The 27,915-nt window shown below is 46.6% G+C and overlaps 1 protein-coding gene and 1 non-coding gene across 10 annotated transcripts in view; one reads left to right on the forward strand and one right to left on the reverse strand.

The window, feature by feature from the left end:
* ERCC6L2 (ERCC excision repair 6 like 2) overlaps window positions 1-27,915 on the reverse strand; it is a 227,848-nt gene that overhangs the window by 133,492 nt on the left and 66,441 nt on the right. For all 9 annotated transcript variants that reach the window (XR_012645704.1, XR_012645705.1, XR_012645706.1 and 6 more), the window contains exons 10-11: window positions 17,286-17,357; window positions 15,446-15,591 (exon numbers count right to left, since the gene is read on the reverse strand). Coding sequence is in view for 5 of the 9 variants with exons in the window: in XM_074995116.1 (XP_074851217.1) it covers window positions 15,446-15,591; window positions 17,286-17,357 (218 nt within the window). In the remaining 4 variants the exon portion in view is untranslated. The remainder of the gene's footprint in view (window positions 1-15,445; window positions 15,592-17,285; window positions 17,358-27,915) is intronic.
* On the forward strand, window positions 16,196-16,310 carry LOC142013974 (U5 spliceosomal RNA). Its single transcript, XR_012645846.1, has one exon. It is a non-coding gene; the product is annotated as a U5 spliceosomal RNA (small nuclear RNA).

Below are 27,915 nucleotides of genomic sequence, written 5' to 3' on the forward strand. Positions count from 1 at the left end.
CAGGATCGCCTAGGTATGCCTACTGGCTACCATCCTGGAAGTCTTTCTCCACCACATGTGGGGCTGGAGACCCCGCCCTTGGGGACCTGACCCCTCACCGTCCCTACTGAGGTCTCTCAGGCCCATCCAGCAGGTCTGTACCCACGCTGTCAACATCGACTGGTGGGACTGAGTGGTCCTGACCAAGTGGGATGATGCGCACTGGTTGCAGAACTTCCACATGACAAGGGACACTTTCACAGAGCTCTGCACCTAGCCTGCCCTAATCCTCTGACACCAGGACACCTGTATGTGGCCTGCCCTCTCCGTGGAGAAGCGCATGGCCATTGCCTTGTGGAAGTTCACCACTCCAGACAGCTAGCTCCCCATTGGGCAGCAGGTCAGGGTGGGCAAGGTGATCACTGGAGTTGCTGTGCTCTAGCTAAGGAACAGTCCATGTGTCAGCCTGGCACGGGGAGGGTGCAGGGAGCTTCCAGGCAAGGGTGCAGCCTCAGCCAGCCCTGCCATGGACAATAATCAAGTTGCAAGGCCCTGGAAGGTGGCTGGTGTCATGTCACCCAAGACTTGGCCAGTGAGGGCCCCTAGGGCAGTGGGGAGGGGTGAGGGAAATGGTGGGGGGCAGCAGGGAAGGCTGGGGCAGGAGAAGCCAGAGGCTGGGCCATCTGATCAAGGAGGGACATGCATACTGTTTGCACTGTGTGCAGCAGGTCCAGTGTCTCCATCCATGTCCCACCACCAGGCCAGCTCTGCCTCAACCATGGCCAGGCGCCGCTCCACCAGGGTGTTCTGGTGGCGGAGGACAGCTGCATTGGCCATGGCCTCTTCATCCCAGCCGCGGTGTTGGTGCCTTCTTGCCTCGGAGTGGCTGGCTGCTGGCCATGGGGCCTCTCACTGCCTCTGAGGTGTCTGTGGATTGCATCTGGCAGGGCTGCAGGTGCTCACAGCCTCTACCCTCTCAGCTTCCTGTCACAGGGGTTCTGGGTCATTTCAACATTTACAGCAGTGGGGATCAGGGACCAGAGAGCCCTGCAGGTGCCAGTCTGAGTGTCTCTGTGCTTGGCCCGGCTAGCACCATGAAGACAGCTGCCCAATCACTGGCCACCAGGATGTGGAGCTGGTAGCCCACCACCTTGACCATCCAATGTTCTCAGTCCCATGCCCCAGTGAGCTGGGGTCACAACAGCTGTACATACACCTGGGGTCACATGGCTGCCAAGCCCTTCCGGGGAAATCATGCCATGTGCACCCATACAGGATCCCCTGGCGTTACCAACCTCAGCGCATGCCAAGGAGCCCCCGGGCTCACATGGCCTCAAGACCACCTGCACGTTGCACTCCCTCTGCATTCCAAGGGAAGCCAGAGGAGCTGAGCCCTGGGACCCAGATGCATGGATCCCCCACCTCTATGCCCTGACCTGCCTGCTGTTCTCCCTCCTGGCTGTCACTGTTCTGTGTTCTGGGTGCCAGTGAATGTTCTGCTCCCTCCGCCACCCCCCGGCCAGCACCCCTGCACCCACTGGGCCCCCCCATGCCTGACAACCATGGTCATGGCCCCATGGCCAGCCACACCTGGTGCGACCAGGACAATGCATACTCGCTGTGGGGTTTCTACAGGAGGAGAGACACCTTCATGGAACTCTGAAGGTGCCTCGCCCCAAACATCAGTCACCAGAACACCCACAGAGGAGCCCGTGGTGACTCTGCAGAAGTGGGTGGCCATCGCCATCTAGAGGCATGCCACCACACACAGCTACTGGGCCATGGGATGGCAGTTTGTGGTGAGCAAGGCAACTGTAGGCACTGCCCTCGCCTAGTAAGTCCTACGCCACTCACAGCCCTGGCACTGGGATGGGACAGCGGTTAGCCTTGGAAGTCAGGCCTGCTGCCAGAGGGGCTTCCCTCTTGGGAAGCTGGGTTTCCCCACAAGGTCCACGTGTGGTGGGGCTGGACTAGGGCAGGGGCAGCCATGTGCCCAGCCCTGAGCATGTCCACACTCCATTCCTGCCAGGTGACAGCAACCATCATCCACATGCTGCTCTGGAGGCTGATGTGCATTGGGGACCTGGACGAGATGGTTGCAGGGTTCATGGGTGTTGCTTTCCCGCACTGCTTCAGTGTGCTCCACGTGACACACATCGCCATCTGTGCCCCGGACAGGGGCCCCAACCACTATGTGAACTGCATGGACCGTCACTCCATCATGCTGCAAGCGCTGGTGGACTATTGGGGCCACTTTATGGACATCTGTGTGGGCAGCCCAGATCTGGCCCATGAGTCACGCATGTTGCAGACTTCCAGTTTGTACTGCACGATGGAGGCCAGGAACTTCATACTGCAGCATAAGCATCTGGTCAGAGACGTGAGCATGCCCCTGTGTGGTGGGCAACATGGGCCGCCCCCAGCTGCCATGGCTGATACGGCCCTATGCGAGGTGCCCTGAACTCTCCCGGGAGCTCTTCAATGGGCGTCTGGCCCAGGCACTCATCTCCATGGTGTGTGCTTTTGCCCACTTGTGGGTGCATATTCACAGCCTGCTGCCATTCGTGAACATATGGGTAGAGAACGTCCTGCAGGTTGTGTTGGCCTGCTGCTTCCTGCAAAACCTCCTTGACGGCAGGGAGGGCCCCCTCCCCCTAGGCCTGGCTGGACAAGGCTGTACCTGCCTACAAGGAGCCTGAAGCAGCCCCTGGGCCGGAGGACGACCTCATGGCACTCCACATTTGGGAGCTGGCTTGAATTCATCTGTGAGGCCCCATGAGCGATACCTGGGCAGCCAAAGCTGGTTCCTCTTGAACGCTGGGTGCTGTGCTACCTTGCCCCAACCAGGCTCCCACCACCTGCTCTCCCCTCAGCCTGGGCTCCCGCCCCACCCCAGGCACCAGAGACACAGGGGTGCTAGCTCCTTGAGCGGGGTTTACATATGTTGCCGCGATGGCCCTTTCAGGACACTGGGTACTGTAGCTTAGATAGCTCTTTGTATGCAATAAACAATGACACTGAAGCAGGCACACCATGGTTGGCTCATGCCATTCTCTCCCACATATGCACAGGGGTGCCCCATCTATGTTGGGTGTGGTGTGGGACGGGGTGGGGACATGGATGCATCCTGCAGCCCAGGCTCTCATGGGGGTTGGGAGGACAGCGAGTCCTCCAGTGGTGAGGTGGGTCCTCCCTGGCCCACGGGTGGCATGGCTGGCCAGGTAGGGAAAGATGGCCTGTAATTTGGGTGGCTGGGTACAGGGGGCTATGTCCTCAGCATTTTTGGGGAATGGGCTGGTGGGCATTTTTAATAGTTTAGTTTGGATTCTCTTAAACTACTTTGAGGTGGTTGGAAAGGGCTGATTTATCCACCCCTATTAACTCATTTTCTTAAAGAAAAGAAAAGAAGAAAAAAAGAAGTTGGTGGGATCCACTGCCTTATAGTCTTAGCACAGTCCTAGTTAAAATAAATAAAGTTGAGACTTTTTCTTCCAAATGTGGTATAGTGCTAGGTTAATTAAATGGGAAAGGGAGAGGATGTGGGAACTTGCCAACATTAATGTAGGTTTCTGGAGGATAAGCATTCAAAATAGTTTGAAATACTGAATAAAAATGGTGTGTTTCTTAGAATCCTGTACTGTATTTTGGAATTTTGGTACATTTCTTACTAGAGGATGGAACTCTGTTTCTCCTTCCAAAAACTGTCGTCAGACCAAAATATGGGTCAACGTATTTTTCCAATTGGTTTCTAATAAAAAAAATCAAAATATTTGAAATCTGAAGTACAAAGTACACTTTAGATTTCATTAGTGGAAATTGACTATGAGGAAAAACTAGTCCAAACAGAATATTTTAAAAGCTAAAAGGATAAAAGGTTTATAAAATTATTACTTATGCTACAATGTTTCATGAAACAAGGCCTCACAGCTCCTTCATAAACAGAATGTACAGGACCAAGAAATCAGTTGGTACACACTGAATAAATAATTTAAATTGGGTAATATTCCAAGTGTCATTTAAGCAGATAATGCTTTAATCCCATGGAATTACAAGTAAACCCATAGCTCACATGGCTCAGCCTGATACATTCACTTCTTTCAAGGATCTTACACTGTCTTACAATAAAGCATTACCTTTCTAGAGTTCATGGTACTGTAGTATTGCATACTGGCTCAGACTAACAAACATAAGAATGGCCATACTGCGTCAGATCAAAGTTACATCTAGTCCAGTATCCTGTCTTCTAACAGTGGCCAATGCCAGATGCTCCAGAGGTAGTGAACAGAACAGGTAATCATCAAGTAATCCCTCTCCCACCATCCATTTCCAGCCTCTGAGAGAGGCTAGGAACACCACTCCTACCCGTCCTGGCTAATAATCATTGATCCATTAATTTATCTAGGATTTTTTTTGGGGTGGGGGTTAATCTTGTTAATGGCCTGGTCTTCACAACATTCTCCAGCATTCCACTGGCATACCATACATGGTGTGATCAAAAATTTCATTTTGTTTGTTTTAAACATACAAATAACTTTTCCTTATTTTGTTTTTCCACACCAGTCATGATTTTATACACCTCTATCATATCCCCACTTACTCTCCTCTTTTCTAAGTTGAAAGTCACAGGTTTTTTAATCGCTGTTCATATGGCACCCATTCCAAACCCTAATAATTTTGTTGCCCTTTTCTGAATCTTTTCCCATGCCTATAGATCTCTTGACATAATATATTTCTTTTGAGATGAGGCAACCACAACTTTAGGTGGTATTCAAGATATGGGTTTAGAGGGGGTCCTTATTATAAGTCCAGGTTATGTTCCTAAATAATGTAACAGAGTGAAATGATTTACAAAGGGGAAATAATAGCCATAAGAAATAATGTAATTAATTGGAGATACATTCCCAACACATACAGTTCACACACACAAGATACATATAATGTTCCTATTACCTACAAAAAACAAATAGATAAATAATAAATTAATAAATACAAAAAGATAAGCCAGCTCCCCTCAGCTTCCCGCCTGTCCCTGAGGCTCCTTGCAGCTCCCACAGTTAACTGCTGGCTCCCCACTGGTCCCCCATGACTTCTGGGCTCACTTCCAAGGACCCTGCATGTAAGTGCTGATCAGTGTGACGTATAATGAATCTGCTTTCCTGAATTACTTAATGATGTATATACAAAATGACCAATAGCAAAGGAACTTATAACTAGGACATCCTGTACCATGGATTTATATAGAGGCAATATGATACTCTCTCTCATTCTCTATCCCCTTTTTAATGATCCCTAACATTCTGTCTGCTTTTTTGTCTGCCGCTGCACATTGAGTGGATGTTTTCAGAAAACTATCCAAAAAGACTTCAAGATAGCTCTCTTGGATAGTTATAGCCAAGTTAGTCCCCGTCACTTTGTATGTACAGTTGGGATTATTTTCTCCAAAGTGCATTACTTTAGTTAACATTAAATTTCATTTGCCATTTCGTTGTCCAATCACTTAGTTTTGTGAGATCTTTTTGAAGCTCTTCAGAGTCTACTTTGTTCTTAATTATCTTTTACGGTTTCATATCATCAGCAAATTTTGCCACCTCACTGTTTACCACTTTCTCCAGATCATTTTATAAATAGGTTGAATAGGATTGCTCTCAGTATGGACCCTTGGAGGACACCAATAGTTACCACTCTCCATTCTGAGAGGTTATCATTTATTTCCTGTCTCTTTACCTGTTATTAACCCATGAAAGGGCCTTCCCTCCTAACCCACGACCAATTACTTTACTTAAGAGCCTTTGGTGAGGGACATTGTCGAAGGCTTTCTGGAAATCCAAGTTCACTACATTCACTGGATCCTCCTTGTCCACATGCATACTGACCTCTTCAAAGAGCTCTAGTAGATTTGTAAGGCATGATTTTCCTTCACAAGAAACCATGTTGACTTTTCCCCAACAAACTATGTTCATCTGTGTACATGATAATTGTATTCTTTACTATAGTTTCAATTAATTTGCCCAGTACTGATGTTTGACTTACCAGTCTGTAATTACCAGGATCACCTCTAGAGCCATTTTAAAATATTGGCATCATATTAGCTATTTCCAGGTATTAGGTACAGATGCTGATTAAAAGGATAAGTTACAAACCACAGTTAACAGTTCCCCAATTTCACATTTGAGTTTTTTCAGAACTCTTGGGTGAATGCCATCTGGTCCTGGTGATTTGTTACTATTAAGTTTATCAATTTGTATCATTAGATGATGTTTTGGAATCTTAACCTGGGACAATTAATCAGATTTGTCACTTAAAAAGAATCTCCCCAACATTCCCAGACATGAAGATCAAAGGAAAGAATTCATTCAGTTGTAATGGCCTTATCTTTGACTGCTCTCTTAGCATCTTGACCATCCAGTAGCCATAAGAGTTGTTTAGTAGGCTTCCTGTTTCTGATATACTTAAAAATATGACTACTTTTTGAATTTTGGGCTTTTCTCATTATGTTTTCACACTTAACTTGACAGAGCTTATGCTCCTTTCTATTTTCTTCACTGGGATTTAACTTTCAATTTTTAAATTATGGCTTTTTATCTCTCACTGCTTTTTTTACCTGGTGATTAAGACATGGTGGCACTTTTTTGGTACTCTTACTGTGGTTTTTAATTTGGGGTGTGCATTTAAATTGGGCCTCTATTATGGTGTCTTTCAAAAGTTTCCACATAGCTTGCATGGATTTTACTTTTAGCAATGTACCTCTGTCTAAACAGCCTCCCAATTTTTGTGCATTTCCTCTTTCTGAAATTAAATGCCACAGTGCTGGGCTGCTGAGGTGTTTTCTCCACCACAAGGATGTTAATTTTTATTATATTATGGCCAATATTTCCAAGCAGAGTCCAGAACCAGCTGATCCAAGAAGCAGACATTGAAGATATTAAAAAAAAATTCTCTCTGCATTTTTCCCCAAGGTGATGTGTATCCAGTCAATATGGAGATAGGTGAAATCCCCCATTATTTCTGAGTTTTTAATTTTGATAAGATTCTTTAATCTCCCACAGCATTTCATAGTCACTACCGCTATCCTGGTCAGGGGGTCGATAATATATCCCTACTGCTACATTGTTATGATTAGAGGATGGAATTACTATCCACAGGGATTCTGTGGAACATCTGGGTTCATCCGATCCTACATTTTTTCTTTCATGTATAGTGCCACTCTCCCATCAGCAGGACCTGTTCTGTCCTTCTGATATATCTTGTACCCTGGTATGCCTGTGTCCTATTGATTATCCTCATTCCACCAACTTTCTGTGATGCCTATTATATCAATATCCTCTAACATGAGACACTCTAGTTCACCTATCTTATTGTTTATATTTGTAGCATTTGTGCATAAGCACTTGAAACATTTGTCCCTAGTGATCTGTCTGCCATTTCCTGATGTGTTAGACTCTTTTATTGATCTTACCTATATATCATCATCTTTGATCCTCTGCTCCTTACTAGGGCATAGAGAATATCTATTAATAGACCCTCTCCTAAGAGATGTCTGTCTGATCCCTGCGCTCCCCTGCACCCATCACCTTTCCCTCCAGACTTAGCTTTAAAAGACCTTTTTAATGTTAAGTCCCAGCACTCTGGCTCCATTTTGGTTTATGTGGAGCCCATCCTTCCTATATAAGCTCCCCCTTTCCCAAACATGTCCTTAGTTCCCAGTGAATCTAAGCCCTTCCACCCTACACCATCATCTCATCCACATACTGAGACTCGGTGAAGTTCTGCCTGCCTACCCAGCCCTGCACATGGAACTAGAAGCATTACAGAGAATCATAGGATCATAGGGATGGAAGGGACCTCAGGAGGTCATCTCGTCCAGCCCCCTGCTTCAAGCAGGATCAACCCCAACTAAGTCATCCCAGCCAGGACCTCGTCAAGCCAGGACTTAAAAACCTCGAGGGATGGAGAATCCACCACCTCTCTAGGCAAAGCATTCCAATGCTATCCCACCCTCCTGGTGAAGTAGTTTTTCCTAATATCTAACCTCTACCTCTCCCTCTTCAACTTCAGACTCCTTGTTCTGCCATCTGACACCACTGACAACAGTTCCTCACTCTCCTCTTTAGAGCTCCCCTTCAGTATGTTGAAGGCTGCAATTAAATCACCCCTCAGTCTTCTCTTCTGTAAACTAAATAAGCCCAAATCCCTCAGCCTATCCTCATGGATCTTCTGCTCAAGCCCCTTGATCATTTTTGTTGCCCTCCACTGAACCTACTCCAGCACATGCACATCCTTTCTATACTGGGGGGCCCAAAACTGGACACAAATATTCCAGATGTGGCCTCACCAGTGCCAAAATAGAGGGGAACAACCACTTCTTTAGATTTGTTCCCAATGATCCTCCTAATGCACCCTAGTATGCTGTTAGCCTTCTTGGCTACAAGGGCACACTGTTCATTCATATCCAGCCTTTTATCCACCATAACCCCTAGGTCCCTTTCCGTTGTACTGCTGCTGAGCCAAATCAGTCCCCAGCCTATAACCATGCTTGGGATTCTTCCGCTCCAGCTGCAGGACTCTACACTTCTTGTTGAACTGCATCAGATTTCTTTTGACCCAATCCTCCAATTTATCCAGGTCACTCTGGATTCTCTCTCTACCCTCCAACGTATCTCTCTCCCCCTCTAGTTTGCTCTAGAATGTTACTAGAGAGTTCCTGGATTTTGCTCTCTTTTCTAGGAGCCTCAATTTAGCTTCCAGAACCTCTCTCCTCCCCTGGTACCTACATGTATCCCAACCACCAGCTCCTCCCCAACATTACAAATAAGTCTATCTAGATGTTTCAAGAGATCCGCAACCTTTGCACCAGCCAGGCAAGTCACCGTTTGGTTCTCTCGGTCATCAAAAATCCAGATGCCTTTGTTTAGCAATTGAATCCCCATTACTGACAGCTGCCTTTTCCTAATGACTGGCGTTCTCCCCTCCAGAAAGGTATCCACAGCATGAGAGGATACCACCACATCATCTGGAAGGATTGTTCCAACTATGGGATGATTTCACTCTGCTCCAATTGAATGTTCTTCTTCCTTGAGTCTGTCACCCTCCTTAACAACACAGGGGCTGTCTGAATAGAGATGGGACAGTTTTAAAGTGTCCTAGAAAGCTTTATGTACCTCTCTGCTTTCCTTGGCTCCTCCAGTTCAGCCACCCTGGTCTCCAAAGCCCGTACATGGGTCTATTTACTTTTGCATCCTACCTCTGTGCCATATTCTTCAAAAGTTACAAAACGATTTTACAGAGGGAAGTTTTGATGGAGGCAGTTAGTAATTAGTTCTATTCACAGACCTGTTTGATCCTTTCTTCTGTCTCAATATCACTCTGTGACTGAAGGAAGATTACAAAGAACATAAAATAATCTTTCAGAATTTTAAAATTTGCCATCTTTTAATTGCATGCTCCTTTTTACTTCTTTTACAAGAAAGGGCAAATACTGTAAGAGAATGCCTGACTGAGCTTATAATTTTACTCACTTCTCTTATGTGCTTTTATCTGTCTAATATCAAAAGTGTAATATGAGGAGAGATTTAAAATATTAGAACTATTTCCATGTTTACATGGATTAGTCTTCTCATTGCCTCTCTCATGTTTGTTCCCATCTTGCCACTTCTTTTTTGAGATGAGTGACCAGACAAACCAACACTATATATTGTAACATTTTCACTATTCTTTGCCATCTCTTCCTGTATACAACCTAATTTTCTTTTATTTTTGACCTACCAATACACACTTTACAATATTTTCTTGAGGCGATACATCAATTTAGAAGCCACTAAGATGTGACACTGGCTAAAATTATTTCCAGTGCATGAAGATGCTGGAACTTGAACCCAGGGGCTCATACAAACAAAGCATGCATTCTACCACTGAGCTACATCCCCTTATTATTACACTGCAAATAATCTCATTTCATCGCTACCTATTTTTCTGGCTTCGTATATGGATTAAATATTCTAATTCAATAAAGAGCAGCTCATGGCACCAATAGCTATTGCTTCAGGTCTGTATGCAGACATGGGAAGACATCATTGCATCCATTGTAAAAGGTTATTTTTTGTTAACAAGAGGATAAGAAAGATGCCTTTTTAAATAAATGTGAAAAAATATTAAAAATACCAAAAATCTACAGAAAAGCCCAACATCTGCAATGGAACACATACATTTCCACATTGTGCATTTCCAGTTGCTCTGTTGAAACTTTTCAAACTTTGTAGGGTCACAAATAGAAATTACAACCTTCTTGAGCCATCGCTTTTGAACCTCATGGCACTTGCAAGCAGCACCATGAAAACCACTGACACACAAATCCTTCACATTTATCTCCTTGGAATTTACAAGCTCTAAAGGAAAACTGATGGCGTACACATCATGTGTGAAGGATTCAGAGATGAAAAAATAGTGTGTGTATTACAAGACAGTCTCTCTTTCACAGCACTGCTTGCTAAGCATGTGACCTCTAAAAGGTAGGACGAAAGATAATCATGTCAACTTTATTTCAACAGTTGTAAGAGGTGAGAGTCCTGAAAACAGTGACTCTGGAAATTTTAGTTCAGCCAGCTTGGCTGCAAAGATTCTAAATTATATAAAGACTTGTAGAAGTTTAAAGTAATGGGGCATCTCTATATGAAAATACAGAATACATTACATACCCTTTCTGGCATGTTCACATACACAGGAATTTTACATGGTCCTCATTACTCTATTATCTGAGGGCCTCACATTACTGAAAAATGGTAATGTTCTCTGTCTTCCTCTGCTGTCATCAAGAAGCAGATTTAAATGAAAGGCTTTTGAGCACATGGAGATTAGCATGGGAAAGGTGGGGTAGACCACTGAATTTAATATTTGGCTTTGAAGGAGAAGATATTAATTATGTCTTCCAGCATGATATATTGGAACTTTGGAACAGGGCTGTCCTGTGTCCAAGACTTGTAGTTCCCTCCCTTTAAAATAAGTTGTTGCAGGCATTACAAGCTCTGACAGCTCTACTAGTTGAGCTTGTAATCTCCTGCACTACTACACATGAGACTTACAACTTGAGCTTGTTTGTGGCCAGAATCAGCAATAACTCTACATACGATGGACTCTATTTACTCCTCTCCAAGACAGATTATTTTGCCAACACAGGCTTAAAGTATAATGAAAGAAATACTTCAGTCAAGGAGTTTCAAAAGTGACAACAGGTAGGACATGGGGAGACATGTCATAAACCATACTAGCTTCTTCCACACAATCTATAGCTACTGGTCTCCAAAAATTTATAAACTTGGAAGGAACCATCTGTATTACTTATAATTTGTCCAACAGCTTTCTGAAAGTCAGATATGCGTAAGATTACATTCAAAACTAAAATCCTGAACAAATTTGGGGACTTAATCAAATTGTTCCAGAAATATGCTTTTACAAATGAAGGTGTTTACTGAATAGCCCCCTTTCTCAAAAGCATACTATTCCGTTAAATATGTGGTTTCCAAAGATCTTTTTTGGCTAAACATTATGAAGGAGAAATTTCAGGCAGAATGAATTTATTTCCCAAGAACATAAGGTAGATTACAAATTTGGAAATTGTCACTGTTTTAACAATAAAGTCATTACTATTGCTTCATAATTCACCAATTGTGTAAGCTGGTACTTCTTTTTGAACTTGTATGTTGACTGTACCACTGGGACAAAACAACAAAGAAAAAAGTTGCTTTAATGAGAAGTCACCCTTTGTTGTTCAATGCATTTTTGCAGCCAAAAGAAAGTGCAACTGAATTTGTCAGCAGTCCACATTTGATGCTTTGAAAGATGAAACTTTCAGACTATACATAAGCTGACTACATGAAGCAGTCAGCCAAAAACTTTGCAAGAAACTATGAACAGAAAAGTGTGATCCAATTCTGTTACATTATTATATGTTTGGAAATAAATAAGATACTGAACAGTTCCCTCAACCAGATGTCTGCACAAAAAGATCCTGGCATGATGAGCTTGGACTTTGATTTAGAGGAGACCAGAAACCCCTGCAGAGTGCCACTAGCACCTTTAGTTTTCCAGAGTTACAAAAGACTCCTGTAGTCTCTTTGATTACTTAATCTCAGGAAAGCAGAAACATTTGTTTTTGTTATATGATTTGTGTAGGTTGAACTGTGCTTTAAGAATCATTGGCTGGGTCTACACTTGCCCCCAATTTCGAAGGGGGCATGTTAATCAGGGCGATGGGAGATTACTAATGAAGTGCTGCAGTGAATATGCAGCACTTCATTAGGCTAATTCTCCCCTGCAACAACTTCAAAGTGTCCAACTTGGAAGTGCTGGCATGAGTGTAGCCATGGGCACTTCCAAGTGCTTTCCCTCCTCAAATTTTGGGGAGTAAAGGCACTTCAGAGTAAAGCGGGCACTTCAAAGCGCTCATGGCTACATGCATGCCAGCACTTCAAAGTGGCCACAGGGGAGAATTAGTCAAATGACGTGCTGCATATTCACCACAGCACTTCGTTAGTAATCTCCCATCGCCCTGATTAGCATGCCTCCTTCTGAGTTAGGCTAAGTGTAGACAAGCCCATTGAGAGCACTATTTTGTTTCTCCTAGAAAGGTACACTGTGCTGCACATTATCCCAGGCATCTTATTTTCTAACGGACTCAGTGAAATGTGAAACATCACATATTGCTCTGCATAGACTAGATCATCATAAGCTAAAGTAGCTGGCTCAGAGCAACACTGGAGATCATCGCCTGCCTTACCATTCAAAAGCATAAGGGAGAGGAAACTGACTAGTAAGTAAGACTCCATTTCCATTTAATCGAATTCTCTACTTCATAATACAGAATTCATGAGGTTATGGGGATGAAGCTAATCTTAGTGTTTAAAACACAAAGTTAATAGAACATTCACTGTAAGTAGAAAGCCCTTTAGACTACACCTACAGCAGGAAGTCGATTTAAGCTGTACAGTTCCAGCTATGTGAATAACATAGTTGGCGTCAGTGTACCTTAAGCCAAGTACTGAGAGACTAGACATCAGGGGCTTCGCAACCCCTGGCATGGGTGCCAAGAGTGGCATGTGAGTTAACTTTCATCAGCACACAAAGCAGAAGCTCAGCCCTGGCTCTCCTCCCCGCATGCAAGTGGGAGTTTGCTCAAAGCCATGTCACCTGTGGATTAAGGAAAGACCAGCTAATGCTCCCAAACACCGCCCAAATGGTAAAGCCTGCATCTTTATTAATTAAGCTGTTGTAAGTAGGACTATTAGGGACCTTAAATAGTAACACCGGCACTCAGACCATAGAGAGAGGTCAAAAGGTCAAATTTCTGCACTCTGCCTGTGAAAGATTGCTGACTCCTGCTGTGCATCACAGGAGGTCAACAGAAGAAACACTCCTGTCCACTTCCTTTACTCTCCTTCTCTGGAGTAGATTACCAGGGTCAGTGAGACAGTGATCTGTTAGTGGATTGTCTAAGAACAGCAACCTGGACTGTAGCATAGATACAACATTAGGACAGTACAGACAGAGTAACTCCCAGAAGAGTTAGCTCATATAATAGACTGTTTTTGTTTACATTTTCATTTTCTGTTCACCAAGAATGTTCATAAACTGTTTACCTATTGTCATGCAAGAAGTCCCCTGAAATGACTAGCCAGATATTCTGATTCATAGCAATAATACTTCACTAGATCCTTCATTCTCTGCTTATATGCCAGACTGTGAATGTTACAGAAGCCGGAGGCCTGTTCCAGTGTGTGCCACCTAATAGTAGTCTTAAAGGAACTATGAGGCTCAGCAGATCCAGAACTTATTGTGCTCTGGCCTCTCTACCTCTGTGCTCCCAACATGCACCTTGTACTAGAAATAACAGCAAAGGAGAAAGTTATATTGGCTCTACACCCACTGGAGTCTCTCCACAATCTGCATCCAGTCCTTTTGTACCACTGCCTAGAAGTAGGAGTTAGCTGAGCTGTAAGATAAATTAGAAAGCCAAGAAAAGTTAAAAAAGTACTTTACTTTCAAGTACTCGCTTAAACGAGGGACACATTTACTGACCTTTTGTTCAATGGACAAGTGAACTCCCCCCGCTCATGAGAGACTTACTCCTCCACGCGGTTCCAACCTCCTACAGCCTGACCCTCCCGCTGGCACCGCAGACCCAAACTGCCGCAACTTAAACTCCCGCACACCCAAACCACCACAACTTAAAACCCCCTGTCGACCCCCGAACAGCTGAAACCTAACCCCCCCACCACCCCCAATGCCCAAACCGCCAAAACCTAAACCCCCAGCCAGCCCACGCACACCTGAACCTAAACGCCTTTGCCAACCCCTCACACCCGAACTGCCACAACTTATCCTCCCCGCCAGCTCCTACGCACCCAAACTGCTGAAACTTAAATCCCCCGACACCCCCCCCACCCAAACTGCTGCAGCCTAACCCCGCTGACCCCTCATACCAAAACTGTCGCAGACTTAACCCCCGCCCTTCCCACAGACCCAACCTGCAGCAGGCTGAACCCCGCTCCTCCACCCTACCCGCCACCATTTTTTAAAACCCTCCCTCCCAGTCATGTCCCCAAACTGCCCCCAGCCTTTAACCCCTCCCTCCACCCCAGGTTCACTAACCTTTCAAAAGCAGCACCATCTGCTGCCACTCCCAGCACTTGGAACCAGTCAGAGACTGTTACACGTATCTGAATAGGAATTTAGTGTCCCTCTTACGAGTTTTCGCCTACGAGCGAAAAGTTAGGAACCAACTGTGCTCGTATAGTGAGGGATGAGTGTACTATTTTCATCATTTTTGGCTGAATACATACATCCCATTAGCTTATTCCAACAGAATTCATTATTCATCATAAGTTGATGGAAAAAATCTCGGACATGCAAAACGTGTAAGATTTTACAGCATGTTCAAGATAAATGTTGTAAGAGACAAGTGTAAAGAAACTGGGTTCAAACTGAAGATACAAAAAGCATTCATAAGCGTAAAAATTAGGTGAAAAAATATGGCTTTCCACACAGGTTCATCATGCATACGCAAATTAACTCACACACTATTGCTGGCTTTGCACATACAATTTAAGAGCCTAGGTTTTGAAAGTTTGTCTCTTGAGGAACTGTTTATGGTTTCCCACCATCTTTGGCTAGACAGGGATAATAAAAAACCATCATGCACTAGTTTCAAATCGCAAAGAACCAAGAAAGGAGAAGAGTGAAGGAATGTGTGAAGAACAAGCTTAAATATTACAACCCACTTGTACTGTAAGAATCTTAACACACACTGTATATAGCTGACACTTCAATTTTCTAACTGTTTGATAGTAACGGTACTGGTTCTCCTCAAGGAAGTAACATCACCCAACATCCATCAAGTGAATGCACAGTAACTTTACTAAAAGCCTCTAAATGCCTAGATGAAGGCAGACACACAATACAAATTAAATTCTCTTACATTGTAGAAACAAGGCAAATGTTAATGTCTTGCATGGTGTTGAACTCTCTCACTATCCTGACCCTGTCCTCTGACTTTGTATTTCCATCAAGTCTTCGGTAATCTAGCCCAGATGCCATACAGTATTGCTCCAGCACATCTAGCAACTGACAAGAAAAGAAGAGGACATCAAGCTTTCTTAGTACCTTTTAAAATAATTGTCATAACCACATAAATCAGGTATCCTGGATATCATTTCCAATAGTGCACAGACCACTTGAAAGCATAAATGTTTCTCTCTATTGATATTTGACATCTTTTTCCTGTTATTTTCAGTGACAACCGGTTTTCTACTGTGAAATCTAAAGCCTTAATTTTTCCACTTGTTTTTAATTGAAAGCAACAAGACATAAAAATCAAAGCAGAGATCTTGACCTATCATTGGCAATATTTTATGTTGTTATGCCAAGCATTTACTTAGATAATTCCATTTTACAGTTTGCATCATTTTAGAAGGCACATTAGTCACTAACAAGACTACTACATTCAGGGCTGTGGCTTCGCTGCATTATTAGCTTGATGTATAACTTGAGTGTTGCTATTAACACAACTCCCACTCAAGTGTCTGTCTCGAGTTAAGGTGTGCTTTACTCTCAAGCACAGACCATTAGATATACCTATTTCATAGAAATGAAGTGACCTTCAGAGGTCATCGAGTCCAGCCCCCTGCCGTCTTGGCAGGACCTGACAGATTTTTTTTTTAAATCTATTTGTCCTAAGTTTCTCTTCAGAGCATATAAATCTTTTGCCTTTTACTAAAGATTTCCATGGAGGGAAACATTCCTAAATGGCCTCCCTCAAGGACTGAGCTCACAACCCTGGGTTTATCAGGCCAGTGTTCATGGCTGTGGGTTCATACATCAGTGCTGCTGATGTGTAATGCCAACGCAGTTGGGACACTCTGAAATCTGGTCTTTTGTGCAGCTTTTACCCGACACTATACAAAATTCATGAGACACACCAGCATATCTCAGATTTGGGATCCTGACCCAAAAAGGAGTTGCAAGGGGGCTGCAAAGTTATTTTAGGGAGAATGCAAATCATTATCTTTACTTCTGCACTGCCTTCAGAGCTTGGTGGCCAGAAAGTGGCAGCTGGGTGACTAGTTCTAAAGGTGGCCCTGCCAGCAGCATAGCAGAAATAAGGGAGGCAAAGCCTTCAGATCTGAGTGCCTAGAGAGTGGTAGCTGAGGACTGAAGGAGCAGCTCTGCAGGCAGCAGTAGGGATGATAATGCATACCCTAGCATCCTTCTGTGTGTCTGCTGCTGGCAGCTCTGCCTCCAGAGCTGGGCTCCTGGCCATAGGCACTGCTGCTGTCCAGCTGCCTAGCTCTGAAGACAGTGCTACCACCCTAAGCAAGGCAGAAGTAAGAGTGGCAGCACCACAACTCCCTTCAATAATAATCTTGCAACTCTCCCCACAAGTCCCTTTTGGGTCAGGACCCCTACAAGTAAATCTGAAATTTCAAAGCATTGTAAATAGTGGAAATCATGAAATTTACAATTGTAAACTCTTATGCTCATGAAACTGGCCAAAATGATCTGTGAATTTGATAGGGCCCCACTAATGAGCCAAGACAAACTAACACTCCAGGGAAGACAAGTCCAAGGAAGAAAGGACATTATTTCATTTGTCCTTGAACATAAGGTTTCAACATGTATTGCACACTGTCCATATCAACACTATTTCCCATTGTGTACGTGAGAAAGAAAATGTGGTTGACAGCTAATGATGTTCCCTGTGCTTTTTGCCTCAGGACTTATTGCCAAGTCATTCATGATGCAAGTCATATGGAGCTCACCTTGGTGGAAAAGGAGAAGAGAAGAGCTTTATCTTTGTTTTTTCTGAAGTGATTTAAAAGCTGCTGAAGGACCTGGAAATGAACCACAGAACAGCAATGAACTGACTTCATCCTCAGAACACCATAGACATATACACTTAACATTTTCTAACTTGAAAAAGGTAAATTATAGTTTGAAGCGATACTTAACTTTCTGAGGCAAGCTGTAACTACTAGGAGGCTTTGCAAGCCTAATACAGTTTCCTAGTATCATAAATGTCACTAAAACAATAAAGGAGATTTCTCTCTCTCTCTCTCTCTCTCTCACACACACACACACACACACACACAATTTTAATAAATTTCTCTGAATGCATTATGAAAAGGCAGCTTTATCATATCATATTAACAAAAGCTAAAGTTCTAAAGGGGCTATTTGTATCTTTCAAGTTGTCATTTAACAGATGTTAGTCTACAATACTGTAACAAACACTATCTGTCCACTACACTAGCTTGGGTTAGTTGGTTGGTCAGTTGTTTTAAATGAATGAATCTGTGAACAAAGCTAACTTTATATAAATTTGCTGCACTACCTCTGAGTTCAAAATTTCTTGGAACTTGTCTTCTTAAAATAACCATTCAGATGTATGCCCCTCCCTGCCACCCATCTTTTCTTTTGCTCTGTTTACTGTAGACACTAGTTTTCCAGACTCTGCATAGACCTTGAAATGCCAATAATCCGCCCACACACAATGTTCTTCTGGTAGGGAAGCAAATAATCCAGTGCCTTGCATATAATAGTGATAGTTATTTTCAAAAGAAGCATGTCCACATCTGGCAATGGCAGGTCGAGAGTACCAGGCAGAAGCAATACACAAAGGGGAAAAGGAATTTTCTGCACTATGGCTATAACCCTCTCCCACTGGGCAATAAATATTTAAATACGTTTATTTATTCAGTAAGAACTATTTAAACAGTTATAAATTTCTACAATGATTTCACTAGAAGTTTAACCACTCAAATAATAGAGGAATACTTTAATTTTACAATTCTGTATAACTAAATGGGTAACAGCTCTTGAACAAAAAATACTAATATCACACTCATAACACTTTCTGTAGTGTGTCATTCAATCACTGGGTAAACAAGAGGCACAAGTCAGATAAAGTTGCATGTTTTACATGTATAACTATAATTCGTAAGTTGTGAAATGGACAAAATGGTCTTTATTTTACTGGAAAAAACAACACGTATTGTGTTAAGTGTTTTATATTTGCATTTTGTGTTACCACATTAAGAAAGAGGACAGAAAAATTAGCAGCATTTATAAGCCATAAAAGGAGTTTGTCTCCGTAATACTATTATTAGAGTGATATATTTGGTCACAATTAATTCCCAATGTATTGAAATAAAGTGAGTTTTAGATATTCCATAATATAATAGCACTGATGGACAAACCAAGAAGACTGAATCTTTTTGTACTAAAGAGAAACAAAAATATATGTTCCCCCAATGGAAGAGCATTCTAAAAGAGAGGTGCTTTGGAAAAAACAAACTGGGTTAGCACGCTCAAGGAAAACCAATGTTGGAATTAAAATCTATTTTTTTTCAGCATGGTGTACATGGATTTAATTCCCATTAGGATTATTAGAACACACAATATACTACGCTGATATTTATCTCTTAAGATTTAAGCAAGAAATTATATAGCCAGAGGCAAGAGACCAGTGGGAGTATGACCGGCTGGCAGCTGCAAACAGGGGGCTGCTAACAGGGGAGTTTGCATGGGAGTTTCCCTTGGGGGTAGCCCCATACTACTACTACTACTACTACTGTTATTAGTTTTCTTTTTTTATAGTTTTGTTTCTCTTCTGCCCTTCAAAGTGGCTCTAATATCATCTGAGGGAATTCTCTGAAGAAGGGAAAATTGGATACAGACAAGTCTACTGACAAGTCAGCTGTTCTGAACTGCACCTTATGTATTATGTTTGTCTTCTTCCCAGAAGACAGAAGGGATTTTGTATGTACCAAGTGCAAGCTGGGTGCCATCATGGAACAAAAAGTTAGAGGAATTAAGGCCCAAATATCAACCCACCAGTCCATCAGAGGTAAAGACTTCCTTGACAGAAGGCATTTAATACTGCACGCACAGCAGACTGAGCAGCCTGTCAGGGCAGTACAAACCAAGGAAGAAAACTGTAAGCATACAAGTTGCAGGAGAAGAAAGCCAATTCAGGCATCTCCAATTCCTATGGAGGTAAGGGGAGGGACTTTGAGGCAGTTCAGAGCTTTATAAAGCAGTGTCCAAGTGAACAGGTGACTGCAAAAGAGAAGTTACTCACCGTAGTAACGGTAGTTCTTCGAGATGTGTCCCCGTGGGTGCTCCACAATAGGTGACGGCTTGGCCGGTGCCGCAGATCGGATCTTCCAAGCAGTTTCTGCCGGACCGCGCATGCGCCGGCGCGCACCGCTCCCTGACGCGCTCCTGGCCATGTGCGCGATCCGGTCCCCGCCAGTTCCTCGACCAACTGCCTCGGGTGCCCCTGCAAAACACTAAGAGATCCGAAGCGGGGAGGATGGGCGGGAAGTGGAGCACCCACGGGGACACATCTCGAAGAACCACCGTTACTACGGTGAGTAACTTCTCTTTCTTCTTCGAGTGTCCCCGTGGGTGCTCCACAATAGGTGACTACCCAGCAGTAACCCAAGATAGGTGGTGGGTAATCGGATTAAGTGCAGCTGGTCCCCGAGAGGACCGCTGCGGAGAGACGGGTATCCTCTTGGAATACCCTGTGAAGGGCGTAATGTTTGGCGAAGGTGTCGTAGGATGACCAGGTCGCCGCTCTGCAAATGTCTTTCAATGCAACGCCCTTGAAAAAGGCTGTTGATGCTGCCACCGCCCTGGTGGAATGAGCCCTGGGAGTGGCCGACAAAGGAGTCTTTTTGAGCTCGTAGCACATTTTTATGCAGGATACAATGTGCTTTGAAATTCTCTGCGATGAGAGACCTTCTCCTTTTGATTTGGGAGCGAGGGAGACTAGGAGTTTATCCGTTTTCCGGAAGGACTTGGTCCTGTCTACGTAGAAGGCTAGCGCCCTCCTCACATCCAGGAGGTGTAGGCGCGCCTCTTCGCTGGAGGTATGAGGCTTTGGATAAAACGAGGGTAGAACAATAGGTTCATTGATGTGAAACTCGGAAGAAACTTTGGGAACAAAGGCTGGATGCAGCCGTACGGTTACCGCCTCCTTGGAAAAGACAGTGCAGGGTGGCGTTGCCATGACTGCCGCAAGCTCGCTCACCCGACGAGCCGACGTAATTGCAAGAAGAAAGGTCGTCTTTATTGTAAGGAGGCGAAGGGGAACCGTGGCCAAGGGCTCGAACGGTCGTCCCATGAGTGTGGTAAGCACCAGGTCCAAGCTCCACGAGGGTGGAATCAGTTTCCGAGGGGGGTAGAGGTTTACCAACCCTTTGAGGAACCTGGTAACCATAGGGTGGGCGAACACCGTGTGCCCCCCATCCTCATGTCTGAACGCCGAGATGGCTGCAAGGTGGACCTTTAACGAGGATAGCGAGAGTCCTGCTCTCTTGAGGTCCAGTAAATACTCTAGAATTGTAGGTATAGGCACTGAAAGGGGGGCCAGCTGCTTGGTAGAACACCAAGCCATGAAGCGAGTCCATTTTTGTTTGTAGGTTTTCCTAGTGGAAGTCCTCCTGCTACTTTCTAGGACTTGCTGTACTTCCACTGTGCATGTGCTCTCTAGGGAGCTGAGCCATGGATTAGCCACGCTTGCAGTCGCAGGCTTTGGGGGTGCGGATGCACTATGGACCCCTGGGCTTGCGTGAGCAGATCCGGCGCCACCGGAAGAGGCATCGGTGGGCGGTCCGACATGCGCAGGAGTAGGGGGAACCATTGTTGGCGATCCCACGTTGGGACTATCAGGATCATCCGAGCCTTTTCTCTCCTGGCTTTTTGCAGAACCTTGTGGATCAGCACCGCGGGGAGAAACGCGTAAAGCAGGGGGCCCCCCCCACGGGATCGCAAACGCGTCCCCCAGGGACCCCCGGCCCAGCCCTGCTCTGGAGGAGAATCGTGGGCACTGTTTGTTGTGCTGAGTGGCAAACAGATCTATTTGGGGAAACCCCCATGTGTGGAAAATCGGCCGTAGTAGATCGGGACGGATCTGCCACTCGTGGGTGAGCGCAAAACGCCTGCTCAACTGGTCTGCCTTCACGTTGTGCGCGCCCGGCAAGTATGAGGCTCTCAGGATTATATCGTGGGCGATGCACAAGTTCCATAGGCGGATTGCTTCCGCGCATAAGGTACGGGATCGAGCTCCTCCTTGCCTGTTTATGTAAAACATGGTGGAGGTATTGTCCGTACTGATCCCGACGACTTTGCCTCGTATACGGTCTCGAAAGTGTTTGCAGGCGTTGAACACTGCTCTGAGCTCTAGAACATTGATATGTAGAGACTGTTCCGTGGGTGACCACAGTCCTTGAGCCACCTCTTCGCCCATGTGCGCTCCCCACCCTATGAGGGAGGCATCCGTAGTGAGGAAAACCGATATTTGCGGCTGATGGAAGGGTACCCCTGTTAGCAAGTTCCCGGGGTTTACCCACCATTGCAGGGATTCGCGCACCCCAGGTGAGGGCGACACCACCCTGTGAACGGTGTGTACTGCCGGCTTGTATACACTTGCCAGCCAGTGTTGCATGCTGCGCATGTGCAACCTGGCGTTCTGTACCACAAACGTCGCCGCTGCCATGTGGCCCAGCAGCTGCAAGCACGTCAAGACCGGCACTGTAGGGCTGAAGGTGATGACCTGCACGAGGGAACCGATGGCTCGAAAGCGAGCCTCTGGTAGGTATACTCTCGCCGAGACCGAGTTTATGCGAGCCCCTATGAACTCTATGTCCTGTGAGGGGTCTATCTTTGATTTTGCCAGATTGATAACCAGGCCAAGTGAGGAGAACGTGTTTGCTGTGACGCGTATCATGCGGAGGACCTCCCTTTTCGAGGTCCCTTTGAGCAGGCAGTCGTCCAGATACGGGAAGATAAACACCCCCTGTCTGTGCAGGTAGGCTGACACCACTGCCAAGGTCTTGGTGAAGACTCTGGGGGCCGAGGAAAGGCCAAACGGTAGGACCTTGTATTGGAAGTGTTCGTTGCCCACCATGAACCGGAGAAAACGCCGGTGAGCCGGATGGATGGTTATGTGGAAGTACGCGTCTTGTAGATCGAGGGCTGCGAACCAGTCTCCATCGTCCAGTGCTGTAAGGATGGAGGCAATCGTGATCATCCGAAAACGTTGCTTGCGTAGATACCTGTTGAGGCCACGAAGGTCTAAGATGGGCCTCCAGCCTCCTGTCTTTTTCTCCGTCAGGAAATACCGAGAGTAGAACCCTTTCCCTTGCAGTTGCTCCGGCACCTTCTCCACTGCCCCTAAGAACTCGAGGTGGGCCACCTCCTGCCTGAGCCTGGCTACATGGGAGGCCTCCTGAGGGTGGGGCTTGGGCGGGGGTCGCGGCGGCGGGAGCAACTGGAAGGCGATGGCGTACCCCGTGGCTATGATCTCCAGCACCCATTTGTCTGTGGTGATCCTTTGCCACTGGTCGTAGAATGGTCGGAGGCGATGGTGAAAAAGCCGTTTCGGATGATCTTGTGCAATGGTGGTGATGGCGCAGCCCTGGATCTGTATGTCAAACTTGTGGCCTTTGGCCCCGCCCCGAGGACGGCCGGCCCTGTTGTGAGCGTCGCCTGGGGGTTCTGTACTGCTGGTGCTGCTGATGCCGCCCTTGCTCGTAACCCCTGTGATACTGGGGGCGCTGTTGCTGGTACTGGTACCGCCTTTGCTGTGGGTAGTACCTTTTCTTTGAGTATGGAGGGGTGTAAATCCCCAGGGTCCTGAGTGTGGCTCTTGAATCTTTACTGGAATGAAAGACCGAGTCAGTTGATTCAGCAAACAGCTTCTGCAAGTCGAAGGGAAGGTCAACTATCTTCGCTTGCAGATCTCTCGGTATACCCGAGGTCTGGAGCCAGGACTCCCGTCGCATCACCACTGCAGTTGCTGTGGAACGTGCTGCCGTGTCCGCAACGTCCAAAGCAATCTGAACTTCCATCCTCGCAGCCGCGTAGCCCTCTTGCACTATGGCCTTGAGGACCGGCTTTTTGTCCTCTGGAAGCGAGTCCATGAGGGAAGTTAATCTGGCATAGTTGTCGAAATTATGGTTCGCCAAGTGCGCTGCGTAATTTGCCATGCGCAACGTTAAGGTGGAGGAGGAGTAGACCTTTCTGCCGAACAGCTCTAGCTTCTTGGCATCTCTGTCCGTTCCCCCTGTTTTAAATTGAGATGTTTTTAGTCTTTGTTGCGAGGACTCCACCACCAAGGAGTTTGGCTGGGGGTGGCTAAACAAGAACTCCATGCCCTTCGCCGGCACGAAGTATTTCTTATCCGCTCTCTTTTGAACAGGCGGAATAGTTGCAGGGGTCTGCCATATGGTAGTGGCGGACTCCAAGATCGCTTCATCAAGCGGTATTGCTACTCTGGAGGAGGCCGGGGAGCTCAAATTTTTAAGGAGCTTATGATGTTTCTCTTGCACTTGTGCTGTCTGGATGCCTTGCATGAAAGCTACCCTCTTAAACAGCTCCTGAAACTGTTTGAGATCGTCCTTAGGATGGACGTCCCCTAAGGCCGTGGCCTCATCCGGGGAGGAAAACGAGGAACCGCTGGGGTACATTTCTTTGGACCCTTCCGGTTCTTGATGGTGATGGTGCACCCTCTCGCTGGAGGTATGCGAGGGAAAATCTCGTGGGTCTACGGCCAGTCCCCCCTGGGACGTTTGAGTCTCTGTCCCCGATCGCGATTGCCCTCGGGGGTACGAGGTAGTATGTGGGGATCTTTCCCTGGTAGATTGCCGATGGTGTCCATGCCCCGCGTGGTAGGGACGACCATGGCAGTATAGGCACTGTTCCTGGGAAGGTGACCTTGACCATTCCCTTTGCACGTACCCTCTGTGTCTGGGAGAGGGGGATCGTCGAGACACTGGAGAGAGCGATTTTGCATAATAGTCCAGCGTTTCAAATCCCAGGAAGGGTGAGGGTGGTGCCAGCCATGGGGAGGCTGATTGCAGGAAAGGAGAAGGGGGCTCCGGGTAGGCTAGGGGGGACCCCTGCCTTCTGGTTGGAGTCTGCAACATGAGCGGAGGGCTGTGAGAAAAGAGCTCCACAGCCCTGTCTGGAGAGGGGCTGCAATGCCTCCTCTTGTGTGCAGCCTTCCCCCTCCCTAAGGGAGGTAACTCCGCCCCCTGATGGGCGGGGGATCCCGGCCCCGTCGGCACCGTGCTAGGCACGCTCGAAGGCGGTGCCGCACGCGCAGAGTGCTTCTGTGCCTGCAGGCTACGTGCCTGCGCGCTCTGCACCGCCGGTTCCCCGGGGGTCGGTGCCGCTGCCTGCGGTGCCGCCGGTACCGGCGCTTGCTTAGCCGCCACCCTGCCTGCGGTGCGGGGCGGCTGGCTGATCATCGGAGGCTGAGCCGCTTCCACGTGGCTCTCCGTGCCGCCGCCGATCAGCTGTTGCTGCGGCTGGGGGCTGCTTGCTCCTCCCGTCCCGCTCACCGTTGCTGCCGGCAGGGATCGGGTTGGAGAAACTCTCCTCCGTTTTTGCGCTGATGGAGTGAGGGAGGCAGCTTTTCTTCTAAGGGCCCCGGAGGGTCCCTCCTGCTGCGGCCGCTCCGGCACGTCTGGCTGGAGGGCCTTGTCAAGAAGCAGCAGTTTAATCCTCATCTCCCTGTCTCTCCGTGCTCTTGTCGTTAATTTTGCACAGAAGGCGCATTTTTGTTCCACATGGGACTCCCCCAGGCACCTTATGCAGAGACTGTGCCCATCGGACACTGGCATCGCCTCTCGGCAGGACTCACATTTTTTAAAGCCTGAGGAGGACATTGTTGGTGAGTCTTTGAGTTTGTTTATGGGTACTTAGCACCCTCTTTGTGCTGTTTCCCCGTCCGATGGCCTGCCTCAGCAGGAGGGCTGATGGCCCTAGCTCCCGGCCTCCGGCGCTTGTTACTGGGACTGGCTTGAGCTGTCCCTCCGTAGCTTGTTTGTTTTTTTTGTTTTTTTTTTCCACAAAATAACAACCGGCTACTTATGGTAGCCTAAATAACTGAAAACTTTAAAGAGAAAACAATTAAAGTCGTTGAATACGCTATGTGGCTTTAGCCTAGTCGGATTCCGTCTGCAGCCGACGGCGGTTGAGAGGAACTGGCGGGGACCGGATCGCGCACATGGCCAGGAGCGCACCAGGGAGCGGCGCGCGCCGGCGCATGCGCGGTCCGGCAGAAACTGCTTGGAAGATCCGATCTGCGGCGCCGGCCAAGCCGTCACCTATTGTGGAGCACCCACGGGGACACTCGAAGAAGAACAGGGAGTTTAGAGAGGGAGTTTGGAAGGGAATGAAAGGCGCCAAAGACCCTTGCCTTTCTTTTAAATCACTGTTCTAGGATGGCAGGCATGGATAGTGACAGGTCTGCTGCTGTTACCTGCTCGGAATGTGCCATGTTTTTCTTCCTCCCTGAGGAAAGAAGGGATTTCATCTGCACTAAGTGTAAGCTGGTCTCCATCTTAGAAGAAAAAATTAGAGGGCTGGAGGATCAAGTGTTGACCCTACGCTCAGTCAGGGAAGATGAAGATTTCCTTGACAGAAGGGAACGTTTAATCTTGCAAGCATGACAGGCGGAAGAACCGGGGAGGGCGGTAAGGGATGAAGCGGAGAACTGGCAGCATGTGTCTTCTAGAAGAAAAAGAAGGCTGGTACACAAGTCCCCCATTGATATAGAGATAAGTAATCATTTTCAGGCTCTCTCCACTGGTTCTGCAGTGGTGAATGCTTTGGAAGGAGCCTCACAGGGAAAAAATTGCAAGGGAACTGCTTCTACTGAAGGACATGGGATGTGTAGTCCTATGCGTGAGGGTTCAATGACCACCACCCCAGAAGAAAAAGATGGGTGCTGGTGGTAGGGGACTCCCTCCTAAGAGGGACTGAACCATCCATCTGCTGACCAGAACTGCAATCTTGTGAGGTGTGCTGTTTACCGGGAGCTCGAATTCAGGATGTGACTGAGAGCCTTACAAAACTGCTCAAGCCTTCGGAATACTATCCCTTCTTACTTTTGCATGTGAGAACTAACGATATGGCCAAGAATGACCTTGAGTGGGCTACTGCGGATTACATGGCGCTGGGAAGAAGGGTCAAAGAATTTGGAGCGCAAGTGGTGTTCTCGTCCATCCTTCCTGTTGCAGGGAAAGTGCTAGGTAGGGACTGTCGAATTGAGGAAGTAAATCTATGGTTACACAGGTGATGTCGGAGAGAGGGCTTTGGATTCTTCGATCATGGGATGCTGTTCCGGGCACAAAGATTATTGGCAAGAGATGGGGTCCACCTAACCAAGAGAGGAAGGAGCATTTTCACAAGTAGGCTTGCAAACTTAGCGAGGAGAGCTTTAAACTAGGATTGCTGGGGGAAGGTTACCAAAACCCTGAGCATAGAAAGGAACTTGGAGACCAGGAAGAAATGCAAAGAGGAACGTACAACAAAAGTGGACCCTTGGTTCGAGTAGTCAGGGCGGGGAGATTGACTGGTTATCTAAGGTGTTTGTACACCAATGCCAGAAGCGTGGGTAATAAGCAGGAGGAATTAGAAGCCCTGGCTCAGTCCAAGAACTATGACTTGATTGGAACAACAGAGACTAGGTGGGATGACTCGCATGACTGAAGCGCTGCCATGAAAGGGTATAAACTGTTCAGGAAGAACAGGCAAGGGTGAAAAGGAGGAGGAGTTGCACTGTATGTAAGAGAGCACTATGATTGCTTGGAACTCCAGTACATAGAGGGAGAAAAGCCTGTTGAGAATCTCTGGGTCAAGCTTAGTGGTGTAGGCAGCACTGGAGATGTGGTGGTTGGTGTCTACTACAGGTCGCCAAATCAGGATGATGAGGTAGATGAGGCTTTTTTTGGACAACTGAGAGAAGTTTCCAGATCACGGGCTTTCGTTATCATGGGGGAACTCAATTACACTGACATCTGTTGGGAGACCAATAAGGCAGTACACAAGCAGTCCAGGAAATTTCTGGAGAATGTTGGGGATCACTTCTTGGCACAAGTGCTGAAGGACCTGACCAGAGGTTGTGCACGGCTCGACATGCTGCTTACAAACAGGGAGGAACTAATAGGGAAGGTAGAGGGGGGGACAACCTGGGAAGCAGTGATCATGAGATGGTCGACTTATCCTGATCAAAGGAAGGAAAGAGCAGTAAATTACACACCTTGGACTTCAGAAAAGCAGACTTTGACTCCTTCAGGAACCTGATGGGGAGAATCCCCTGGGATACTACCATGAAGGGAAAAGGAGTCCAGGAAAACTGGCAATATTTTAAAGAAGCCCTATTGAAGGCGCAGAAAGAAACTGTCCCGATGCACAGCAAAAGAAGTAAATATGTTAGGAGAGCAGACTGGCTTACTGGGAAATCCTTGGAAAATTTAGGAACAAATAGGGAACTTACAAAAAGTGGAAACTTGGACAGATGTCTACGGAGAGGTATAAACGTATAGCTCGAGAATGTAGGGCAGTTATCAGGACGACGAAAGCGCAACTAGA

Source organism: Carettochelys insculpta, chromosome 5, assembly GCF_033958435.1.
Source record: "Carettochelys insculpta isolate YL-2023 chromosome 5, ASM3395843v1, whole genome shotgun sequence".
NCBI classification, from domain to species: domain Eukaryota; kingdom Metazoa; phylum Chordata; order Testudines; family Carettochelyidae; genus Carettochelys; species Carettochelys insculpta.